Source organism: Condylostylus longicornis, unplaced genomic scaffold (genome assembly GCF_029603195.1).
Source record: "Condylostylus longicornis isolate FDR11 unplaced genomic scaffold, ASM2960319v2 ptg000107l, whole genome shotgun sequence".
NCBI lineage: Eukaryota > Metazoa > Arthropoda > Insecta > Diptera > Dolichopodidae > Condylostylus > Condylostylus longicornis.
The window spans coordinates 1,114,049-1,135,611 of NW_026578075.1; the positions used below are offsets into that span (position 1 = coordinate 1,114,049).

At 24.7% G+C, this 21,563-nt stretch overlaps 1 protein-coding gene across 1 annotated transcript; it reads right to left on the reverse strand.

The window, feature by feature from the left end:
• Positions 1 to 3,722: 3,722 nt before the first annotated feature.
• Positions 3,723 to 20,434, reverse strand: LOC129614289 (uncharacterized). Its single transcript, XM_055528826.1, has 5 exons — positions 18,500 to 20,434; positions 7,797 to 8,755; positions 7,066 to 7,715; positions 5,500 to 7,001; positions 3,723 to 5,367 (listed from the first exon to the last, which is right to left on the reverse strand). The coding sequence occupies exons 1-5, from the start codon at positions 20,190 to 20,192 to the stop codon at positions 4,025 to 4,027; spliced, it is 6,147 nt and encodes a 2,048-aa protein (XP_055384801.1). The 5' UTR covers positions 20,193 to 20,434; the 3' UTR covers positions 3,723 to 4,024.
• Positions 20,435 to 21,563: the final 1,129 nt, after the last annotated feature.

Below are 21,563 nucleotides of genomic sequence, written 5' to 3' on the forward strand. Positions count from 1 at the left end.
GAATTTTGCAACGAGACAAAAATAATTAATTATATTATCAGTGAAGTATACTATTCAAATTCTTGCAATTATTTTAAAATTTCATCTTGATTCTCAAAGAATTCAGAAAATTTTCTTTTCCATCAATATGAAAAATATGATTTTTTTTTTCTAGTATTAATATGAAATTTGTAATTTCTTTGAATATAAAATTATTTTCAAATTAATAATATATCAAAACTTTAAATTCATTAGAATTAGTTTTACACAAAAGATGGTAAACATTAATTTTTTTTTAAAGTAAAAACGTTTAGTATATATTAAAAATTATTAAAAGCTATCAAATTTCAAACGTACCATTGTTACAATTAATTATAATCATGAAACAAAACAAAAAAAAGAATATTCTAATAATATTAAAATTACTTACATGTTAAGAAAAATTCGCGCTTATTATTATTTTATATAACATTTATCAAATTGTATAATTTTTTATATTACTAAATGCATGTTATAAAAAAAGCATCAAACTACTTTTAAGAAAAGATAAAAAATTTACGGACCCTAATGTTATAAATCTACATTATTTAATAAGGCTGTATTTCAGACTTTTTTAATTTTTTACATATATTTCAAAATTTTCTTTTTTGTTTTAAATTTTCATTTTTTTTTTTTATAAAAGTATTTTTGTTTCTACTAGAATTTTTAATAAAATAAAAAAAGGTAAATTCCGAATTTATTGTCATCAATTTATTTTCGTAAAATTTAATTCATTTAGAAAAAAAAAAAAAATAAGTCTTTTTTAATAGTTGAATATTAATTCATCTTAAAATTCTTTCAACCGCAAATTTTTTTCGAAAATTCCATTAATTTTTCTTTTATGAAAAATTCAATTGGAATTAATAAATTTGAAATCTAAAACAAAAACTTATTCTACAAATTGAATGTGTCGTAAAAACAAAAACAATTCAATTAATCCAATTAAGGAAAATAAATATTTTATAACATAAATTTTTGTTTAGATTTTAAACTTTTTAAAAACAAATTTCTAATTAATTCAAAATTTAAAATTTCATCCTGAAATCAATAAGAATTTTTAATGCCATCAAATCAATATATATCATTCCATTTGACTTATTTTATTGAATAATCTGTTTGAAAGGCAAGATTAATAATACTACACACAAAATTTTTAATATATTAATATGTAAAACATATTATATTTATAATTAAATATTAAATATTTATTTATAATTACAAAAAAAAATGTGAAAATAAGAGATATTAGAAATACCAATATAATTATTCTAAAAATTCATTTTATAAGTTGAAATTTAATATTTTATATATAGAAATAATTTATTTTTATTTACAGTCAATAGAAAATTGTAAGCAGTATTATAATTAACGTATTACTATTATTCCTTAATATATATAATTATATTATATATATTATAATCCTATATATATATAATTTTTTATATTACTAAATGCATGTTATAAAAAAAGCATCAAACTACTTTTAAGAAAAGATAAAAAATTTACGGACCCTAATGTTATAAATCTACATTATTTAATAAGGCTGTATTTCAGACTTTTTTAATTTTTTACATATATTTCAAAATTTTCTTTTTTGTTTTAAATTTTCATTTTTTATTTTTATAAAAGTATTTTTGTTTCTACTAGAATTTTTAATAAAATAAAAAAAGGTAAATTCCGAATTTATTGTCATCAATTTATTTTCGTAAAATTTAATTCATTTAGAAAAAAAAAAAAAAATAAGTCTTTTTTAATAGTTGAATATTAATTCATTTCAAAATTCTTTCAACCGCAAATTTTTTTCGAAAATTCCATTAATTTTTCTTTTATGAAAAATTCAATTGGAATTAATAAATTTGAAATCTAAAACAAAAACTTATTCTACAAATTGAATGTGTCGTAAAAACAAAAACAATTCAATTAATCCAATTAAGGAAAATAAATATTTTATAACATAAATTTTTGTTTAGATTTTAAACTTTTTAAAAACATATTTCTAATTAATTCAAAATTTAAAATTTCATCCTGAAATCAATAAGAATTTTTAATGCCATCAAATCAATATATATCATTCCATTTGACTTATTTTATTGAATAATCTGTTTGAAAGGCAAGATTAATAATACTACACACAAAATTTTTAATATATTAATATGTAAAACATATTATATTTATAATTAAATATTAAATATTTATTTATAATTACAAAAAAAAATGTGAAAATAAGAGATATTAGAAATACCAATATAATTATTCTAAAAATTCATTTTATAAGTTGAAATTTAATATTTTATATATAGAAATAATTTATTTTTATTTACAGTCAATAGAAAATTGTAAGCAGTATTATAATTAACGTATTACTATTATTTATTATTATTGTTATAAAATAATATTATCAATAATAGTAAATTTAAATAAAAATTCAAAGATATAGAGAAAAAATAAGTATTAATATATTTACTTAATTTATTACTATTCTAAAGAGATATGTTAATTGAATTAATATTATAAAATTTGGTATTAATATATAAATTTTAAAATTGAATTCAATTTTAAAATTCTTAATTACTTTTTAGTTTAACTTCAAAAATTATTAATATTTTACTACATAATTAATATTAGCAGATTATTTTGTAAATTTTCGTATACTGATATAAAAAAATATTAAAATGCAATGCAACTGTTGATTGTTGAAACATAATTACTTTTTGAATTTTTATTATTTTAATGCTATTTTTTTTTTTTTTATAAAATGTAAATTAATGAAATATTGATGAAAAAATTAAAAACTCATTTATTTCTCTTTTGTAAATTTTTATAATTATATTATATTTCTTGTAAATTTATACAAATTTCTTTTTTGTTTTTAATTATTTATTTTATTTTTTTTAATAATTACTAACTTACAATGTTTATTTTAATTCTTTTGTTTTTATTTTAGAAATTACAATGTATTCGCTTTAATTTTCGATAAAATAAAACAAAATAATGCACAATATTAAAGACACTTTTTATAAATACATGTAATTTTGGTACGTTGAATTTAATTTGAAAATATAATTATTTTTGTGTTAATTAGTCTTTAGATAACAGTTCGTCTTTTAAATTATAATTTTACAATTTTTCGAATATTATTGAGTTTTATAAGTTATACAATATTCTTTTAATTATTTTTATACTAAGAGGGTTTTGATATCAATTATGATTTTTTAATAAAAGAGTTTTAAATGAAAATTTCTGTTAACATTAAAAATGTGCGTTTATTTTGAATTTTATTTAATAATATATAATAATATTTTGAGTTAATCTTTTGTTTTTTTTTTTCTTCCTTTATCTTTTTTAATTCTAAAATCTGAGATTAGATTTATTGTTAATTGAATAGTTTTTATAAAAGTGCACTGCACTTACTTCGTTTATGAAAGATAATTCGTTTATTATTGATGTTTATGTAATGCCATAATTAGAATTGAATTTTTGTGATTTTGTATTTGATTTGTGAAACGAAAAAAATAAGTAATTATTGTAGAAATATTCCCTTGTAAAGGATTTAAGACTATTAAAGTAATAACAATATTATCAAAAGAAAAAAAAAATGCAAAAGAGCATTATTAAAATTAAACATTAAACTTAAAATTAATTCTTATTCATAAATTTTAGAATATACAAAAATTCAAATAAAGTAATAAGCAGCATTATAGCACAAAAAAAAATGATAAATTATAGTTTTGTATAAGAAAATTTAATTTTTTAAACTTAATATCCATGAATAATAGACAAGATTTTTAAAAATACTGCTTGTAATATTGAAATAATAGGAAAATTAATTAAACATTTTCAACTTATCTTCAAAAAGCAAATACATAATGCATATTGTAACACAAACACCAAAAAACTCATATTAAAATATTATTGTTGATGTATAATAACGTATACAAATATAATTTGTTTGATTTTAAAATTAAATACATATTTTGATATTTAGTTCTTTCATAATTTTTTCATTTTAATTTTCTTCACTTTTCGACTCATTTTTCGTTAATGCTGGTTCAGTATCTGATCTGTCATCATCATTTCTTTTTGTTTCGAGAGCTATCTTCTCAACAGCAATTCGTTGATGCTCAATCATTTGATTTAAAATTTCACGTAACTTATTATTTTCTTTTCGGTATTTTTCACGCTCCTGATCATTTTCATTAATTTTTTGCAATAATAATGAAATTTGAGAATTTAAAGCTAAAACAATTTCATATATAGCTGAGCATGGAATCGATGGTTCCACAGGTGGTATTGGTATTTTATATAATGGTCCAAATAATTTTTTATTAGTATTACATTCTGAATTCTTTATTGCACTTTCATCTGCATTTGATGTTTTGTTAGCATTTTCTTTAGGTATAGCACCATTGCTTTGATATTCACAATTTGTTTTTTCATCAACAATATTTTTAATATCCTGCTCTGTTTCTTCTAGAATTCTATTGGCATTTATTGCGCATACTTTTCTTGATGGCTCAGGTAAATTTGGTGGTGGTTGTTCTATAAAACCACTTGAAGGTAAACGTAATCGATCGATTTCGCAATAACCATCATCTTCCTGCAATATTGTATCTTCAATAATTTTATCAGTTTCATCTTTTGTTTCTGTTATTGATGATGTGCTTTCTTCTTTGGTGGATGTATTTTCTGTTTCAGGAATAGGTGACTTTTCTGAAATGCTTTGCGAATCAGATTCATTGTTATCATTATTAGACAGATCTTCATTCTTTGATTGTTCTAAAGAAACATCATTTTGGTTATCAATTTGTTCTACAAACTCTTCTTGATTTGATACTTTTGCAATATCGTCTTTTTTCAAAATATCTGACTTTTTGTATTCAGGGGGACAGAGATGGCATTTATTACAAATAACAATGTTATTATCAGGTTTCTTTATATATTCAGTTAAAATTGAAGTAAGTGATTGTACTTGAGAAAATGCAGCTAATATAATATCAGCTGAGTCTTTTGGTGCTTCTGGTTGGCTAGCTATATCTGCGATAGCAGCAAAATGTTCATTTGGTATACGATACATATCACAAACAATTTTTTGCTTTTCAGCTAAAGCATCTTCAATTATCTTATCAAGCTGACGCAGTCTCTCCACAGATTGATCCGAACGCAGTTGCGGTGTTAGAGTAATTTCAACGTCATTTTCATAAATATTTTGATGGCTTTTAATTACAACTGCACTTTCGTCAACTTCATTGTCAGTTTCAATTTCAAGCTGAATTTTATCTGTTACTTCAGTTGATATTTGTTGACTTTCACATTTATTCTCAGATACAGAATCATTGTTTGAAACATCACCTAAAAGTATTTAAAAGTTTTCTTTAATAATAATATTGTTTTATTTGTTAAGAATTTATTTCAATTCATATTTAAGGTTAAAAATTATCTATGTGAAAAAAACATAACGCAGTACAAGCAAAATTGAATTACCTGAAGGCAAATTCGATACAGAAATCGATTGAGACTCACTTCTATTTAGACTGTTATTTATATTTGTACTAATATTGTTATTTGAATGACTGGCTATCCATTCCGGCGTGCTTTCGTGCGTGTCTCTAGCAGGGGAATGATGATTATTTGAAGTTGATGTATCTTCCGTTACGTCATAATGTACTTTTGAGCGCTGAGTATGTGTTGTATGCTTTTCTGCAATGTCACTTATTTGCTTAAACCATGCCTTACATTCAGAACTACTTGGTGCCCTGAGCTCCAACATTTGTGATGTTTTTGTGACAAGTAAGAAAAAGGTATTTTTGTCCACAGCTGACTGTCGAACATATGTCTGATGATCAAAATAAATAATTGGACTTATTCCTTTGCTATTATCGTTAGTAGCTGTTGCTGTGCTATTTGGAAAATATTTTAAAATATATTTGTCATCATGTTTCTGCAATAAAACCATTATATTTTCAAATAAAAGACCATATAATGGTACCCCTGGATTTTTTTTCATGGCCAGCTGACCGTCATGAACAAGTTTCAATTTTGTTAAGTCCAAGTTTTTGAATTCATTGCCAGTTTCTTTATCAAAACTTGACTTATCTAGCTTTCTTTGAATTGTTTCTAATTTGTATGTGTCTTCGGCAATTTTTACGGCCTGATTGACGTCGACTAATATTTTCTTCGAAGATTCTAGTGATTTTCTAATAGCCTCTGCTTCGCTAACGTCATCAGGGTATTCCTTGCTTTGGATTTTATATAAGTTTTCAAAGAGTAATGGATATTTAGTTAATCGTTGCAAAACGGCTGGCAGAAGATCCTGGAGTTGAAGACGGCGACATGCTTTATGTGATTCAGCTTTAGTAAGGAAACGATGTAAATGTTCATCCTTAGCACGTCTGTCTTTAAGAGCTTTGAGAGCAATTTGTTGCCTTGAGCAAAATTGTGCGGCGTAATCTCTTAAATTTTCACCAGATTGTCCTTCAAACATTTCAGCCAATATGTCACCAACAGATTTGACAACATTTTTATCTTCCAATCTACGTACTTTTAATTTTGCTTCAAACGAACCATGCAATTCTTTCAATTGCATTAAAACTGGAGGGAATAATAGTTGCAAATGATCATAACCTAAAACATTTGACTCTAACAGCGGTCTGTAAAATACCCCGTCCAAAAGTCTTAAAATTCTGTTATGACTGCGTTCTGAATGATAAAGTTCATTTATTATTTCTTGACGTTTCTTTTCGTACTCGGACAATGTTGCTAAAATTTCAGGGTCAACGTTGGATGACCAATCGTCGAAATCATCATCGTCATCGTAATCTATGTACTGTCCTACAAAGTTTACGCCACTTGGCGGCGGAAGATGTGGATGTCCATGCTGATGTATACCTTGATGTAGTTGTTGATGTAAATGTTGACTGTGAGCACCCATTTGTTCCAGAGACAAACTGGGACTATTATGAAGACTATCTCTTTCTGATGAAAGGCTAATAAAATAAAATGAATTAAATAATTTCTATACAATTGACTACTTCGTAAATTTTTTTTTACCTGCCACAACTTGAACTAGAGCTTGCTGAGAATCTTTCGAGTGCTAAAATTCCACTTAAAGCATCGTTCGTTTTAGTTAGGCTAGGATCGGATGTTTTTCTTCTATTATTACGATCCCTTTTATGGCTTAATCTTTCTTTGTACGATTCAGATCGAATAACAGAGTGTGGTGCTGAGTTTGACAATTGTCTTTCTCTTTTAGTAGAACGATGTACATCTACTACATTTGTATCGGCTTTACTTAATGGTGATATACCTATTTCACTGTTTTCTAAATTACCAGTAAATCCACTAGATCCAACAGAGACATTTATCAAATCTGACCTGCAGTCTGTTATTTCATGAGCCATTGGATTAGCAATTTCGGTATCATGTGTTTCCTCTATACTAACTTTATCAAACATACTTCGTCTTTCATTTTGTGAAGTATTGTGATGACTAGAACGAATTTTTCCCATAATTAATTTACTTATTTTACTATCATTATGTTTTTCTGAATGCTCTTTACGCATTTGTGGTACCGGACCAGGACAATCTTCTTCTAATTTCTTTAAACAATTTCGATGAAAATTTTGCTTACAATCTGTACAATGATATCCCTGAGGACTTATACCCCAAATAATACCATGACAGTTATTACAATGCGTCACCTTAAAAGAAAAGTATAAAAATTCATATGAAAAACGTATGGAAAAAAATTTTGAATATATTTCTCAAAGCCCTTTTTTTACCTCATAGTATTGATGCAATGTAAATGAATGTCCTCGTACACTTTGTTTTCGGTTTTTACCCATAATTTTTTTGAAACTTTTTTCTCTGCTTACGAAATTATTTAATTTACCGATTGGACTTCCTGGATTTGATCTTGTTATAAACAAGCGATTTAGCACGGTTGATAAAGCTGAAGATAAAGCTAATTTCTTAGCATCTTCTTCAGGAGCTTCCTTTTCCAATTCATCAACCATAATTTGTAATTTTCTAACTAAAGTTTCTTCAAAAACTTTTTGCTCCTTAACTTTATCACCTCTTGCAACATTTAATTCCATGTCACTCGGCCCATAAATAGTTCCTAAGCCAGCATTACGTTTTTGTTGAAAATCAATTAATTGTTCACAGATATGCTCTTTAGCCTTCTTACGACTTTTCCAAAATATTTTACGTAAAATTTCAGCTTTATCATATTCATTTTGTAAAACATTATCAATTTCACGTACCAAATTTTCATCAGCTGTAAACCATGCCAATGGAGCATTCGGTACTAAGAATGTTGAATGAATTTCATATGCCCATTTACGCATATCTTTAACAGTTCCTTCTTTATATAAATTTCCCGTTATTAAATAAAAAAGTAATGGTTCAGGATCTGAATTTGAGATAACATAATTTAAGAATACTGCTAAATGTGCCATATTTTCTGGTTCTAAAAGTCGTTGCAAATAATTAAATGGACCATGTTCATCAACAATAAGATCTTGATCATCAGAAATATCTTCATCTTCCATTGACATTATTTCTTTTTGTATTGCTTCTGATGATTGTTGTGCTGCATGTATTTGATTACCAAATACTTGTCTCGTAGGACTACCAAATCTTGCAGCTTGATCCATAAATATATGATTATCGATTTCTTCCATACCTGCATGCATTTGAGATAAATTCCCAGATGATGGGTATGGAGGTGGTGGAGTTCCTAAAATAAAAATTTAAATAAAATTAAAAAATAAAAAATTAAAATTAATTTAAGAACAAATTTTTTATTTTATTTCAAATTATTTTTATGAATACAGTAAGCGCCGAAAAAATACAACACTTAAATTTTTCGACGTCAAGGTTTTTTTTTTTTAAATTATAATTCGTACATAATGAATTCAATACTTGAGCTCCAATATTTTTTCCAAATTTTAAACTTTGTTCTGAGCTTTTTCAAAAATAAGTTTTGAATTTGTTTTTTATTTAATGCATTCGGAAACTTCCTTCCTCGTTTTGTTTTTATCTTGAAAATATCAATTATATTTGTTTATTTTTTTTTTTTGAACAAAAAGTGGCTAAAAATTATAATTGAATTTTAATAATTTCAAAAATATTTCAACAGATGTCTTCTCCAGAAATAATTTTATACATGTATGTATGTAAATTTAAATATATAAATATATTCTTATTACATAAACATATTACGTAATATAAACAGGGAATATACCTGAATACATACATAAATTTAAGAAAAAAACAAAGAAAATGTTTAAATTTAAATAGTAAACAATTTTGTATTTATTTTTAATAAAATTTTGTAAAAATGCAAATTTTTTCGAGATTGAAAAACATATGTGAATTTATAAAATTCTTTTTCTATTCTATACCCCCTAAATCTATTCAGAGCTTTTATTTTTTTCTTATTTAAACAATCAATCACAGTCAAATTACCGTCATTATAAGAAACAATAAAAATTCATTAGTTTATGCTATAAAAACAAAAATGTTTATTTTAAATGCGTTAATAGCGTACATTTACGAAAAATATGTAGCGTCGAAATTATACGAATGCGTCGAAATTTTAGCATCGAAAAATACGAATGTTTTCTGATTTAAGCATTTATGAAATTTAAAGAAAAAATTTAAAAATAAAATGAAAAATTGCAATATTTAAATTTTAATAGAAAAATATTGAAAATTAATTCTTAAACGAAATAATTTAACAAATTAAGTTTGGCGGTAAACTGAGAGTTTCCAACACGCTTTGTTAGAAAAAAGTGTTTAAACGAAGCGTTTCAAATTTAGCTAACATTCCAAAACTAAAAATTAGTACATTTTTGAATTAATTATTAGAATTGCAAATTTAAGTATGAATTTTTGATAATTCAAGTTTTAAATTAGATCTTAATACAAAGCGCGTTCAATACCAAATCTGCGAAATCTGAAAAAAAAACTACAAAATATACGGAATTCGAACATTCGAAAATCATTAAAATTCTAATTGAATTTTTAAGCATTTTCATATCTACTGCAAAAATATTATAAATTAAAAATGGAGCATACTTAATACAAAAATGTCGAATATTGAAGAATTAATCGAGTATGTTACAAATCGGCAAAATTACAATATTCAATTTTTGCAGATTTGTAAGTAATATGAGAAAATTTTTTCAAAATTTAATTTAGAACTTTTAGTGCTTGTCCATAAGTCATGATCAGTTAAACTTTATTCGAAATTGTAAATTACCTTTTCTTTAAGTACTAAAAACCTAATTATAATTTATATGAGATTCATATTCGCATACATATGTACATATGTGCCATCTATGTAAATATTTGATTATTCCGGATTCTATAGCAAAATAATGCAAAATAATTATTGAATCAAATTAAATAAATATTAAATTAAACTAGATAAGGATTTTTAATTTTTGAAGGTTTGATATTAAAAATTGACATAATATAAAAATTATTTGAAAATAAAATATTTTGCTATAGCAATCTAAGTGATTACATATGTACATACAATATATATAATAAAATTGGAATGTCGTTTGAATCTTCATAAATATTAAAAATTAAAAATGAATTAAATTTAAAAAAAAAAATAAGCCTACAAAACATATTGAATATGTCAAAAATGATAAGCTTTTTCATTTGAAAAACACAAAACAAAAAAAAAAATACTTAACAAAAATATTATTGCGTGGATTTTTCTAAAAATAAATAGAAAACAAAATTGAATATAGTTAGTTGGGTTAAACTAATCGCTTGCAAAGTAGCACTTTTATCTTCAAAAACTGAATATTCTGCTTTTAAAAACAATGTACTAAGTCCATTATTAAAGTTATTTTCATTCAAATACCAAAATATTTTAAATGATTGCATACATTTAGGATGAGAATAGAAACATTATAAAAAAGCATTAACATAAAGGTCGATTTATGGTCGAATTCAATTTTTCGAATAAATTTCCTGAGTTATGATAAATAATTATATTTTTTGGTGGCATGCCACTTACCATTAGCATTCTACATTTACAAAAATTTGGAAATTAAATTAAATGCTTACAATTACAATAATATTATATAAAATGCCAAAAAATTAAATTTTAAAAATTCTTGAGGGACGAATCGGAAATAGAGGATTGGAAGCAAACTTTCAAACTCCTCCTATAACTTAACGTCTAGAAGAAAAACGACAACAAAAAATTGAAAAAAAAAAAAAACGGTTTTTAGATAACGGTAAATTTTAACGTCCATTTTGTTTCTGTAAAATTTTAAATATGATATGCTGCGGGTAAGAGAAGCCAGCAATTACTTTTTTTTTTGTTATAATTTGTTTGTCGTTTCGTAACAAAAAATAGTTATAAAATAGCATTTTCACAATATTTTGAGGGGCTCTATAACTTTTAGATAAGGGCGGGAAATAAATAAAGATTTTCTTTTATGAAAATAAATTTCTAGTAAAGATCAATTTATATATGAAATTTTATTTTAAAAAAGTATAGAAATTTTGTATACAGAAACACGGTAAGGCGGACGGACGGACGGATAAAGTAAACTAATAAGCACTATATTCAAAATTTTTAGGGAAAAATACTAACAAACTGTGCTTATAATTATTATTTACTTAGTAAGCAAGTACCTACATACTATACATACATCTTTATGTATTTATGTATATAACTAAGTATATCAAAAAATTTTAAAGACAATTTTATTTCCTAGCTAAAAAAAAGTTTATTTTTAAAGTAAAATCAATACAAAAAGTAGATGACACATAATCATTAGAATACAATTTTTTTTTATTTATTTTTTGTTTTTTATTTGTTGCTTTGTTCATAACTATAAAAGTATCATCTAAATAAACATTCATAATATTATTGTCTACAACTCTACACCATACAGTCTACATTATAAATTATTAGAAAAATGAAGTAATTTTCTTTTTATATACTTATCTAATAGGTACCTCAATTCTTATATACACGAGTATAGATGTATATGAGTATATAAATAATGATGTACTACTTGCTATGTAAGTTGATTCATTTAAATATATACAAATACGAACATTATTAATTGTTGCTCATAATATTATAAGATAAGACCATGTGTATTGGAAAAATTTAACAGGACAATACCGTATTTTAATTAAGTTATCGTATATATATGCTAATCAGATTAAAAGACACAATATTATAAAATTAAATTGTTCAAATTAATGATTACAAGAAATTTTTATATTTAAATTATAAAAATATTCACAAAATAATTAATTATATGCAAATCTTTAAATAGCAGTGCTAGGTCTACTACTAATATTTAATTTTCTAAATTCGAAGCAACAAATATATATATAGAGTGTTTCTCAGAATGTTGCAAATAAATTCAAGTTTTTATTATTTGATCAATTTCAAAAAATTGTATGTGTAGGGGAAGGAGCTGGTGCAAATTTAGTCATTTTTTGAGCTACAGCCTGTTAAATTCGATCGATTCAAAATTTTTTCTTTACATAAATAAATACTAATTATACTTCGGAATCGTACAAACTTAAAGTAACCATTAGAAATTTGTTTTAAAGATAATTCGTGAGGTTAATGCTACAAAAAGATAACACGAAAATTTAATATATTTTTAGATAAGTAATTTAATCTAGGTGTCATAAAATCGAATGCTCTTTCATCTGCGACTAATATTTAAGCTTAAAAGTATTCTTAAATGTCGGAAAATCATAATGCCAAAATTAAATATAAGTATATATGATAAATTATTTGTCATTGGTTAATTAAGTATCTTCAATATCTCTAAACTAATAATTGGCGAGTTATTTAGTTGCAGCATTTACTTTACGAATTGATAGATCTTTATTTTTGTTCTTACAATCAATTATGTTTGCGAATTTTGGATTTATTTTAAAAAGATTTTTTAAAATCACAGGAAATTTTAAGAAAATTTTTGTTTTATTTTATTAATGAGAAATTAAATTCCTTCATAAAATATTGTTTTTAGCCTCTCACATTTTGACTGATATAGTTTGATAAATAGCTCTCATATTAAGCAATTTTTATTTTCTTCTCTTATTACCATTATGTAAATTATGTTAGTCAGCTATAATCGATGAAAATTTATCTATCATTTTTAATTAATTTTTAGAAAATCAATAACTTTTACTCAGATTCATGAAACAATTCATAAAATTATGCCTCTCCTTTTAATTTCTACAACATGTACCGCTTTATATTATTCAATATTATGGTCACCATACCATATATGTAAGTATTAAGTTAAGAGAGTAAACATGTACAAAAAAAACACTTATTAAAATTAACAATTAGAAATACAAGCATACGTACATATATACTTACATATTCTAAAATATACTTATATGCTAAAATTTTTTGCAACCAAAAAAAAATATCAATTAAAGCGCATTCATATGTACGTATACACATGGAAAGAACAACAAAAACAAAAACTATTTAAGTAAATTTAAAATTCAAAAAAAAATTAGAATACCTAAAATGAAAAAATGAAAAAATAGGAAGTAACTATTAGCTAATTTTCAAAAGACTTTGTGTTTGTTAGTTATTGAGAAAAAGGAAATTAAAATTCATTGAAGATTACAAATTTCTTTTTTTTTTATTTTCTAATTAACATTTTAATTCTAATTGATTCAAAAACTGATTTTCAAGAAAACACAATGCTTGTATTCTACTTACAAATAAATGAAGTAGAACAATTTTTTTTTAAATATACCCTTCTAGATTGAAATTTTAGAATAATTTTAGAAAATAAATATGCAAAATTGTTTACATTTTTTTAAATTACAAAACAAATATACAAAATGTTCTCTGTAAAGACAAAACAGTAGAGAAAAGAAATATGTGCATTTTTATACCCGTACGAACGTATGTTCGAAGGGTATACAAAATTTGCCTTACCGTTTGTAACGTTAAAAAATAACGGTCTTAGATATAGACTCAAGTGTATGTTTTTGATCAGCGTCAAATTCTGAGTTGATTTAGCTTTGTCTGTCCGTCCATCCGTCCGCCCGTCCGCCCGTCCGTCCAAACGATAACTCAAAAACTAATTAAGCTAAGTTCACCAAATTTTCACAAATGATTTATTGTAATAAGTGCCATAATCCTATTTAAATTGGACATGATCGGGGTACCGGTTCGGGTAGCTGCCATACAACTTCAAAAGCTATTTGGCTATATCTCAGAAACTATAAAAGCTGTGGTACTGAAATTTCACACAAGCAAATATATTATTAGGGCCGATGTGCTTGAAAAAATTCGTTAAAATTTCTTGGCTCTTTCTGGTAGCTGCCATACAATTTCAATAGTAGTTTGGTACACACAGTATTTTGAAAAACACATAGTACTGAAATTTTGCATAAATTGATATGCTAGTACTGCAACTGTCCCATAGTCAGATACGGCATCCCTATTCGCGCACATAGGATAACAAATTCGTACGGGTATCACAGAGTTAACAAGGTCAACTCTATTTTTTCTCGTTTAAAAATAATTTTAAGAATAAAAAAAAAAAAACCAAATATTTGAAAATTGCAGTTATACATAGAGGTATTTAAAAAACATAATTTTTATCTCTAAAATATTGTTGACTCTTGTTACTTGTTGATAAGGCTTAAACTCACTTATTCAAAAATTCAAAATGATTTTTAATCAAACACAAAAAGTATTTACTTAAAGTACAATGTACAATAATCGCAAATTGATAATCAAAAATAAATTTAATTTTCAGTATATACAACAGAGTATAATAAATTGTAGAGAGCATACTTAAGTTTAAAAACAAAAAAAAATCTAATCTGAACAGCACATAACCGACCGCAATTTGTATTTTCTATTTTAACGAAAGTGTTGCACAAGAAATTCCTTTTAAACACTTATTTCTTTTATAAGCTTTTAACTAAAATATCTAAAAAAAATGTAAATTTGGTTCTTAATATTGATTTACACATTATGATCTCGAAATTACCATGAAAAATTCGGCAATTAGTTCTAGTTAGCAAACAAAACTCAAATATAAAATTTCAAAGAAGCGAAAATGTAAATTCAAATCGCAATAAAAATCAACTTTTTGACACCTGATTTCCTCAAAAAGTTGACAGTCACTTGATTTATTATACTGTTAGGGATATCTTATACATACATATATATATATGTATATAGAATTTCAAAAAAAAAAATTCGCGAATTATTTTCTTAAAAAAAGAAATTCACTAATATCGACAGGCAGTCCAGAAATCCTATTCCAGAGATCTGACATATCCCAAAAGTTGATCAAATCATCTCATCCTCAAAAAAAAAAAAAAAAAATCAAATATAAATTTTCATCAAAATCACTTCAGCTGAGCTTGAGATACTGATCTGCACAGACAGATTGACAGAGAGTGAGTAACAGACAGACAGTGAGAGTAACAGACAGACAGACAGACAGACCGACCGGCAGACTGACATTTCTCTTAAAATAGTTTATTTATGCATCTTTAAAACGCATTTCCATTGAAATTTCGACACGTGAAATTTGATACAATCACATAACCTCACTTATTGTATACAATACAGTCTGTAAAAAATATTAATTTTGTTCTAGGTGCCTACTAGGTTCATAAAAAATTTTAAATTTAGCGACTTTTTTAATATGACATCATAACGAACGTAAAATAAATTTTTTGTATTTTTTCTTAATTTTTATTATTTTTTTTTTGTATTTCTACTTTTTTAATAAAACTGGTTAAATACCAATAATTAGAGAAAACCATAATATTCAATTTTATTTTTTCAGTTTTTTTTTTTCTTAATTTTTGTGTTGTTTTCAAAAACAAATGACTACTTTTATTTATTTTTATTATGGTATTGATGATTTGATAGTTTTTTTAACACATTTTGTTTTATTCTTTTTTCTTATTATTTAAAATGTATTTTAATATTATTGAAAAATTCAGAATAATAATGAAAAAATTAAAAACAGAAAAATATTAGAAAAAATAAATAAATGCAAAAAAATGTTTTTTTTTTTTTTGAGAATTTTCAAAATTTTTAAAACTAGGAAATAGCTACTTATACTTTGTTATTGATTTTAAATTATTTTCAGTGTTGTAAATTAAATATTGGGGTATTTCATTAATTCAGTTCTAGAATAGTTTTAAATTGTAACACTGAAAATTCAGATCATATGAAAATGAATGGCTGTAATAAAGTACGTTCGGAAATTCCTCTGTAATAATGAAATGCCAGAAATTTAGCGCAGACTCCTAATTTAGTTATCTAATTTCAGCGCAGCGTGCATAAACTGTTATAAGTCATAGTTTGGATGGTGTATCAAGAAGTGTTAACAAAATTTTGTTCAATTTGAACAAATTTGTTTTTATTTGAATTGTTCCTGGATTTTGTTTAAAGAAAAAATTAAATATTCTCAGCAAATAAAATTCAGTTCTCATCAAACAAAATCCATAAATGAACAATATATTCGATGTATTAGCTCTACTTATCCTACTATTTTGTTTTGGTTTTTTCTTATATTTAACTTAATAGTTATTAGAACTTATTACTTGTTCAATAATTTTATAAGTGAACCAAAAAATCAGTATTTTCTTAAGATGCTGTTCTCAACGAAATGGCTATACAAACAAACTTAAAAAATTATATCGTAACGAAAAATATTTCCTACGTTATAACGTTAATTTTAAAAACTTAACAGTTACAACATTTGTAATAATTTATATTGACATTTCAATACAATTTCAATAACTTGACAAAAATCTTAAAAAAATAGACTAGATTCCTAATACACCAATTACTTTTTACTTATTTTTAATCAATTAATAAAAAAAATTTGCAAAGCGTTTGTTGAGCCAACGTTCAAATAAACTATTCTAATAAAAAAAAAACTTTTTTAAAAAGTTTAAAGGAAAAGTAAAAATGGTTGGTGTAAAAATGGTTGGCTCAGATCAATTTTTCATTTATAACAAACTTGATTCTAAACTAAGGATTTCTAAGCACCATAATTAAATACTCGGTGAATAATAAATTTTTATTCTGTTATTAAAAAATTTAATTATCTACGTTACAACACTGATTTTCTAATAAAATTTTTATTTAATTTTTTTTCGGATAATTTTGTAATAAATTTATTCTGGGGCCAGTTTTGTGTAGATCTATTCATCTTATGAATAAGTAAGCTATACATACCTATACATATATTTAAATTATAAAATAAACCTATGAATAAAATTTAAATAATCAAAATTTATTTAAAAATTAATTAAATATGTGTGTATATATATGTTTGTATGTATGTAAATTAAATAAGAAAATTATTTCATTGAAAAAATTTATAAAAATAAGAATGAATAGGTAATGCATTCATTTACTATTTATATTTATAGATAACTTTATCTAAAATTCTTAAAATGTGCTTATCTGAAGTTTTGCAAAAATGTATGGCATATGTAATTACAGCATGGTTTAATTATTGTTACTGGGCGTCTAAATGTCCAAAATTACTACAGAGGTTACAAAACCTAGAAATTGAAGTTTTTACTTAGAGGTCTTAATTGTACAGAATGCGTTTTTAGATAAGATTGAGGCTTGTAATCGTAACATAAATATTTAATTTAAAAATTCTTAAAAAAGTTATTAAAATTTAATATTGTAATTATCAATTTTTAAGTAAGTACATACATATACGTATATCGAAAATAAACATTCATATTTTGTTATTTTGCTATTTCACCCCCCATTCCCCTATCAATTACTTGCTCCTGTATGCTTGCGTAATAAATAGCTAAAAATCTTTCAATTTAGCTTTTTTTTTTTAATTTAAATTAATTGTGTGTTATTTAATTTAAATGGGAGCATTTAATTAATAAAAACTAATTAAATTTCTTAATTGCAATTAAAAAAAAATTGATTATGACTTAGTAAATTACTTAACTGAGTAAAATGACATAAGAGACTGCAAGTTTAAATAGAAAAATAAAACAACAAAAAACAATAAAAAATTATTTGAAAACCAAAACTAAGAGAAATTTCTGTTTTTCCCTATTAAAGTATTTGCCTTGTGAATTCTTAAATATGGAAAGGAGACGGGCGAAACTCAAAAACATTTTTGTGTAACTTACATTTTTTAATACAATAACTTTTATTTAATACACAATTTTATTAAATAATTCCAAGACCTTAATCTAACGATCAAATTCACTTAATCATTTCATTTTCAAATTGTTTTTTGTCGAAAAAAAGAAAATAACTGAGCTAACTAAAACGCAAAATGCTGATTAAATTATTTTGATATTTTATTACGTATAAATTAACCTTTTGATCCTGTATTTGTTATATAATATTTATATATAAGTACTTATACATGCACAAGTAAGTATTTTGAAATTTTCAATATTTCATAAGTAAATATTATTAATAACTTACCCGGTGGAGTAGCATTGTCTTTCTCTAATAGCTCCCATGAATTTGTATGTGGTTTATTGTGACGATCTATATGAGAATCATTTTTTTGTTGTAAATTATCTGGTGATGATACAACACGTCGATGTTTACTTGAATTATTTTGAGGAGATTTTTGTATTCCAGATGATTTATTTGAAGATGAAAATTGATGCATTGGATTCATTGTATAACTGAGTAAAGTTTCTAAACTTGTTTGTGATGATCGACCACCTTTTTGTATTCCATTTGAATTATCCTGTTGTTTTAATTCTTCCATCATACCAATTTGTCTTGGTGGTAATGGTGGTGGTATTAATAAATCATTTTCATCTTCATTACCAGTACCAGATTCAACTTGTAAAAATAATTGTGTACTCATTTTTGGATCTGATAAAGCTTTTGTTTTTGATTTACTTTTTCTTTTGTTGCCATCAACATTTATTGTTATCTCTTGAGTTCTTGGAATATTTCTTTGTGGCAATGGTGGTGGCGGTGAAGTTTCATTTTTTCTTGATTTCAAATTTTGTGCATTTTCTTTTGCCAGACGACTTTCTTCTTTTTTCTTTTTCGTTGGTGTTATTTTTTGTTGTTTAGAGTTTTGATTTTGTTGAGTTTTTTGATTATTTATAAGTGGCGAAGGATCATTTTCTTTTAATTTTTTAGTACCAAGACTCAAAGATGATAAGGATCTTGGAAATAGTGATAAAAGCGCTGGATTTGTATGATGAGAAGTTGGAGTTGTTATTTGTTGCACTGGATTTATATTTGGAGATGGCGTATTACATAAGTTTGTGGTTGGAAGGAAATTTGAACTTGAAACTGGTGTAGTCATTGTTGGAATTTTTGTTGGAATATATTGTCTTACACTTTCTTCACCTCCAACTTGCCTTAATTGTTCTTTGAGCTTTCTTATATTTGCTTCAGTTTTTGCCCTTTCTGTACGATCAGTTGCAGAATTCGATGATCGCAATTCTTCCAAAGATCTTAATTCTTGATTAAGCATCATTTGCAAAGTTCTGATCTTATTAAATTCCACACTCTTTTGTGTATTATTGTCTACAGGTTGTGGTGCAGTTATTGCTTTATCTCTATTACTTATTGAAAATGATTGCTGTTGATGTATACCCAAAGATGTTGGACGATGCATTTTTAAGCTTCTTTTAACAGTTAAATCAACTTGTCCGCTTGATTTTATTAAACTTACAACTGTTGTATGTTTTTGTGTTCGAACTTCAACACCATTTACTTTTAAAATCATATCATTTGCCATTAATCCAGCTTTTTGGGCTGCGCCACCAGTTTTAACACTTTCAACAAATACTGGATTATCACCTGAAACTTTCATTCCGTATCCATTAGCATCTTTATGAATTGTTACCTTCAAGACCTGCTGATCAACTGCAACACCAGAAGTTGGTGACATAATTTGTGGACTACTCAATGATGAATTTTTTATAACATTATTTGACTCCATTTTGCTATTATTATTACCTTGATTTTGATTTTGCAATGTTTGTTTTTCATTAATTGACGATGACGCATTATTTAGATTAGAACCACCATTCGTTTGTATATTACTTATTATATTTAGATTACAAGTATCGTTCACATTTTGTCTATTTAAAATTGGAGATCCAATAAGGCTTTCAGTATCTCCACACGATTGATTTTCCATTACAAATATTTATTATATAAAAAAATTTTTGTAAAGGCGTTCTTTTTTTTATTCGCGAAAAATTATTTTAAATTTACTAATCTACTGTAAAAAAATTCCAAAGATATTTTTCAAAAATGTCAAAATTTTTCAAAATCAAACACATCGAATTATATTTAGAATGCATAATTATTTATCTTAAAGCTTATATTTCACTTCATTATCACTTTTTCTCGATTTATAAAATTTTTTTTTTTTTTTTAAATAAATATTGAAATAATAAAAAAATTAAAATAAAATTTTTGTGGTAAAATTTTGTGATGGATGACACAATGATTGAACTGTCAGAGAATTATTGGGAAGGGCTGTCAAATATCCCCAGCTGTCAGCTGACATACTCCGAAAAGGAAATCAAGGAAATTTTTTATCCAAACTTGGTTTTCAATTTTTTTTTTTATTTATTCACAATAGAATTTAAGTGTCGATTCTGTCTCGTAAAATTATTATAAATAAATCTTTAATATATTATGCGAAAACCATTTTGAAAACAATTTTGGTTTTTGACATTATCACAAAACGCAAAATATAATAATAAAGTAAATAATGCAACAGACCAAATTAAATGACAACTTCAAGTATAAAAATCAAATGAAAAGTAAAAATTTTGAATTGAAACTTGGCAACAAAGTAACTCTAATTGTGAATAGTTTATAAAGGAAATTTAAGAGAAATTTTAAAAGTCAAAAAAAAATTAATTACTGAATTGGAGAAATTCGGAATTCTGTCTGAATCATAAATAAATAAAACGGCTTCCTTCAATTTTTTCTTGTTCAAACCAGAAAATCGTATTGATTACAGTACAGCTTCTTTTATTTGCATAGACCTTAAATATCTTTCATGAATTAAAGTAATTTTTTACTAACGTATATTTTTTAAATGAAATATGACTTTGCAGATTTAAAATGTATATCAAAATAAGTATGTACACTATCAATTTTCTTTTAATAAGAAAAGTGGTTAACAACAAGATCAAAGAACCATACATTAAGTGTTGTCGTATCAACATCATTTGACAAGTATTTGGTATTATATTAAAATATAAACACGTTACAACTTACAATATAATAATTTGTTAGCTATCTATGGTTATTTTTTAAAATACACCTTAAATAAGAAGAGGAGTTAAAGAGAAGTTCTGCTTCAAATAAGATATGAGCAATTTTTATACTAATATAATACACCAAAACCAAACGATATCGAAGCCGCTAGAATCGTACTCATATCGATAAAAGTAAATATCGTAAGAAATATCGAAACAACTGTAAAACCCGCATCAAAACAATGAACAGCAACAGAGAATCATTTCCGTTGTTCACACAGAACAACAGCGGA

Bases quoted from the DNA above. Each gene is read 5' to 3' on its own strand.
- LOC129614289 (XM_055528826.1), bottom strand. From the start codon at position 20,192: ATGGAAAATCAATCGTGTGGAGATACTGAAAGCCTTATTGGATCTCCA. The intron at 8,756-18,499 runs GTAAGTTATTAA...TTTTTATTTTAG, and splicing joins AGACAATGCTACTCCACCGG to GAACTCCACCACCTCCATAC. The intron at 7,716-7,796 runs GTAAAAAAAGGG...TTTTCTTTTAAG, and splicing joins CATTGCATCAATACTATGAG to GTGACGCATTGTAATAACTG.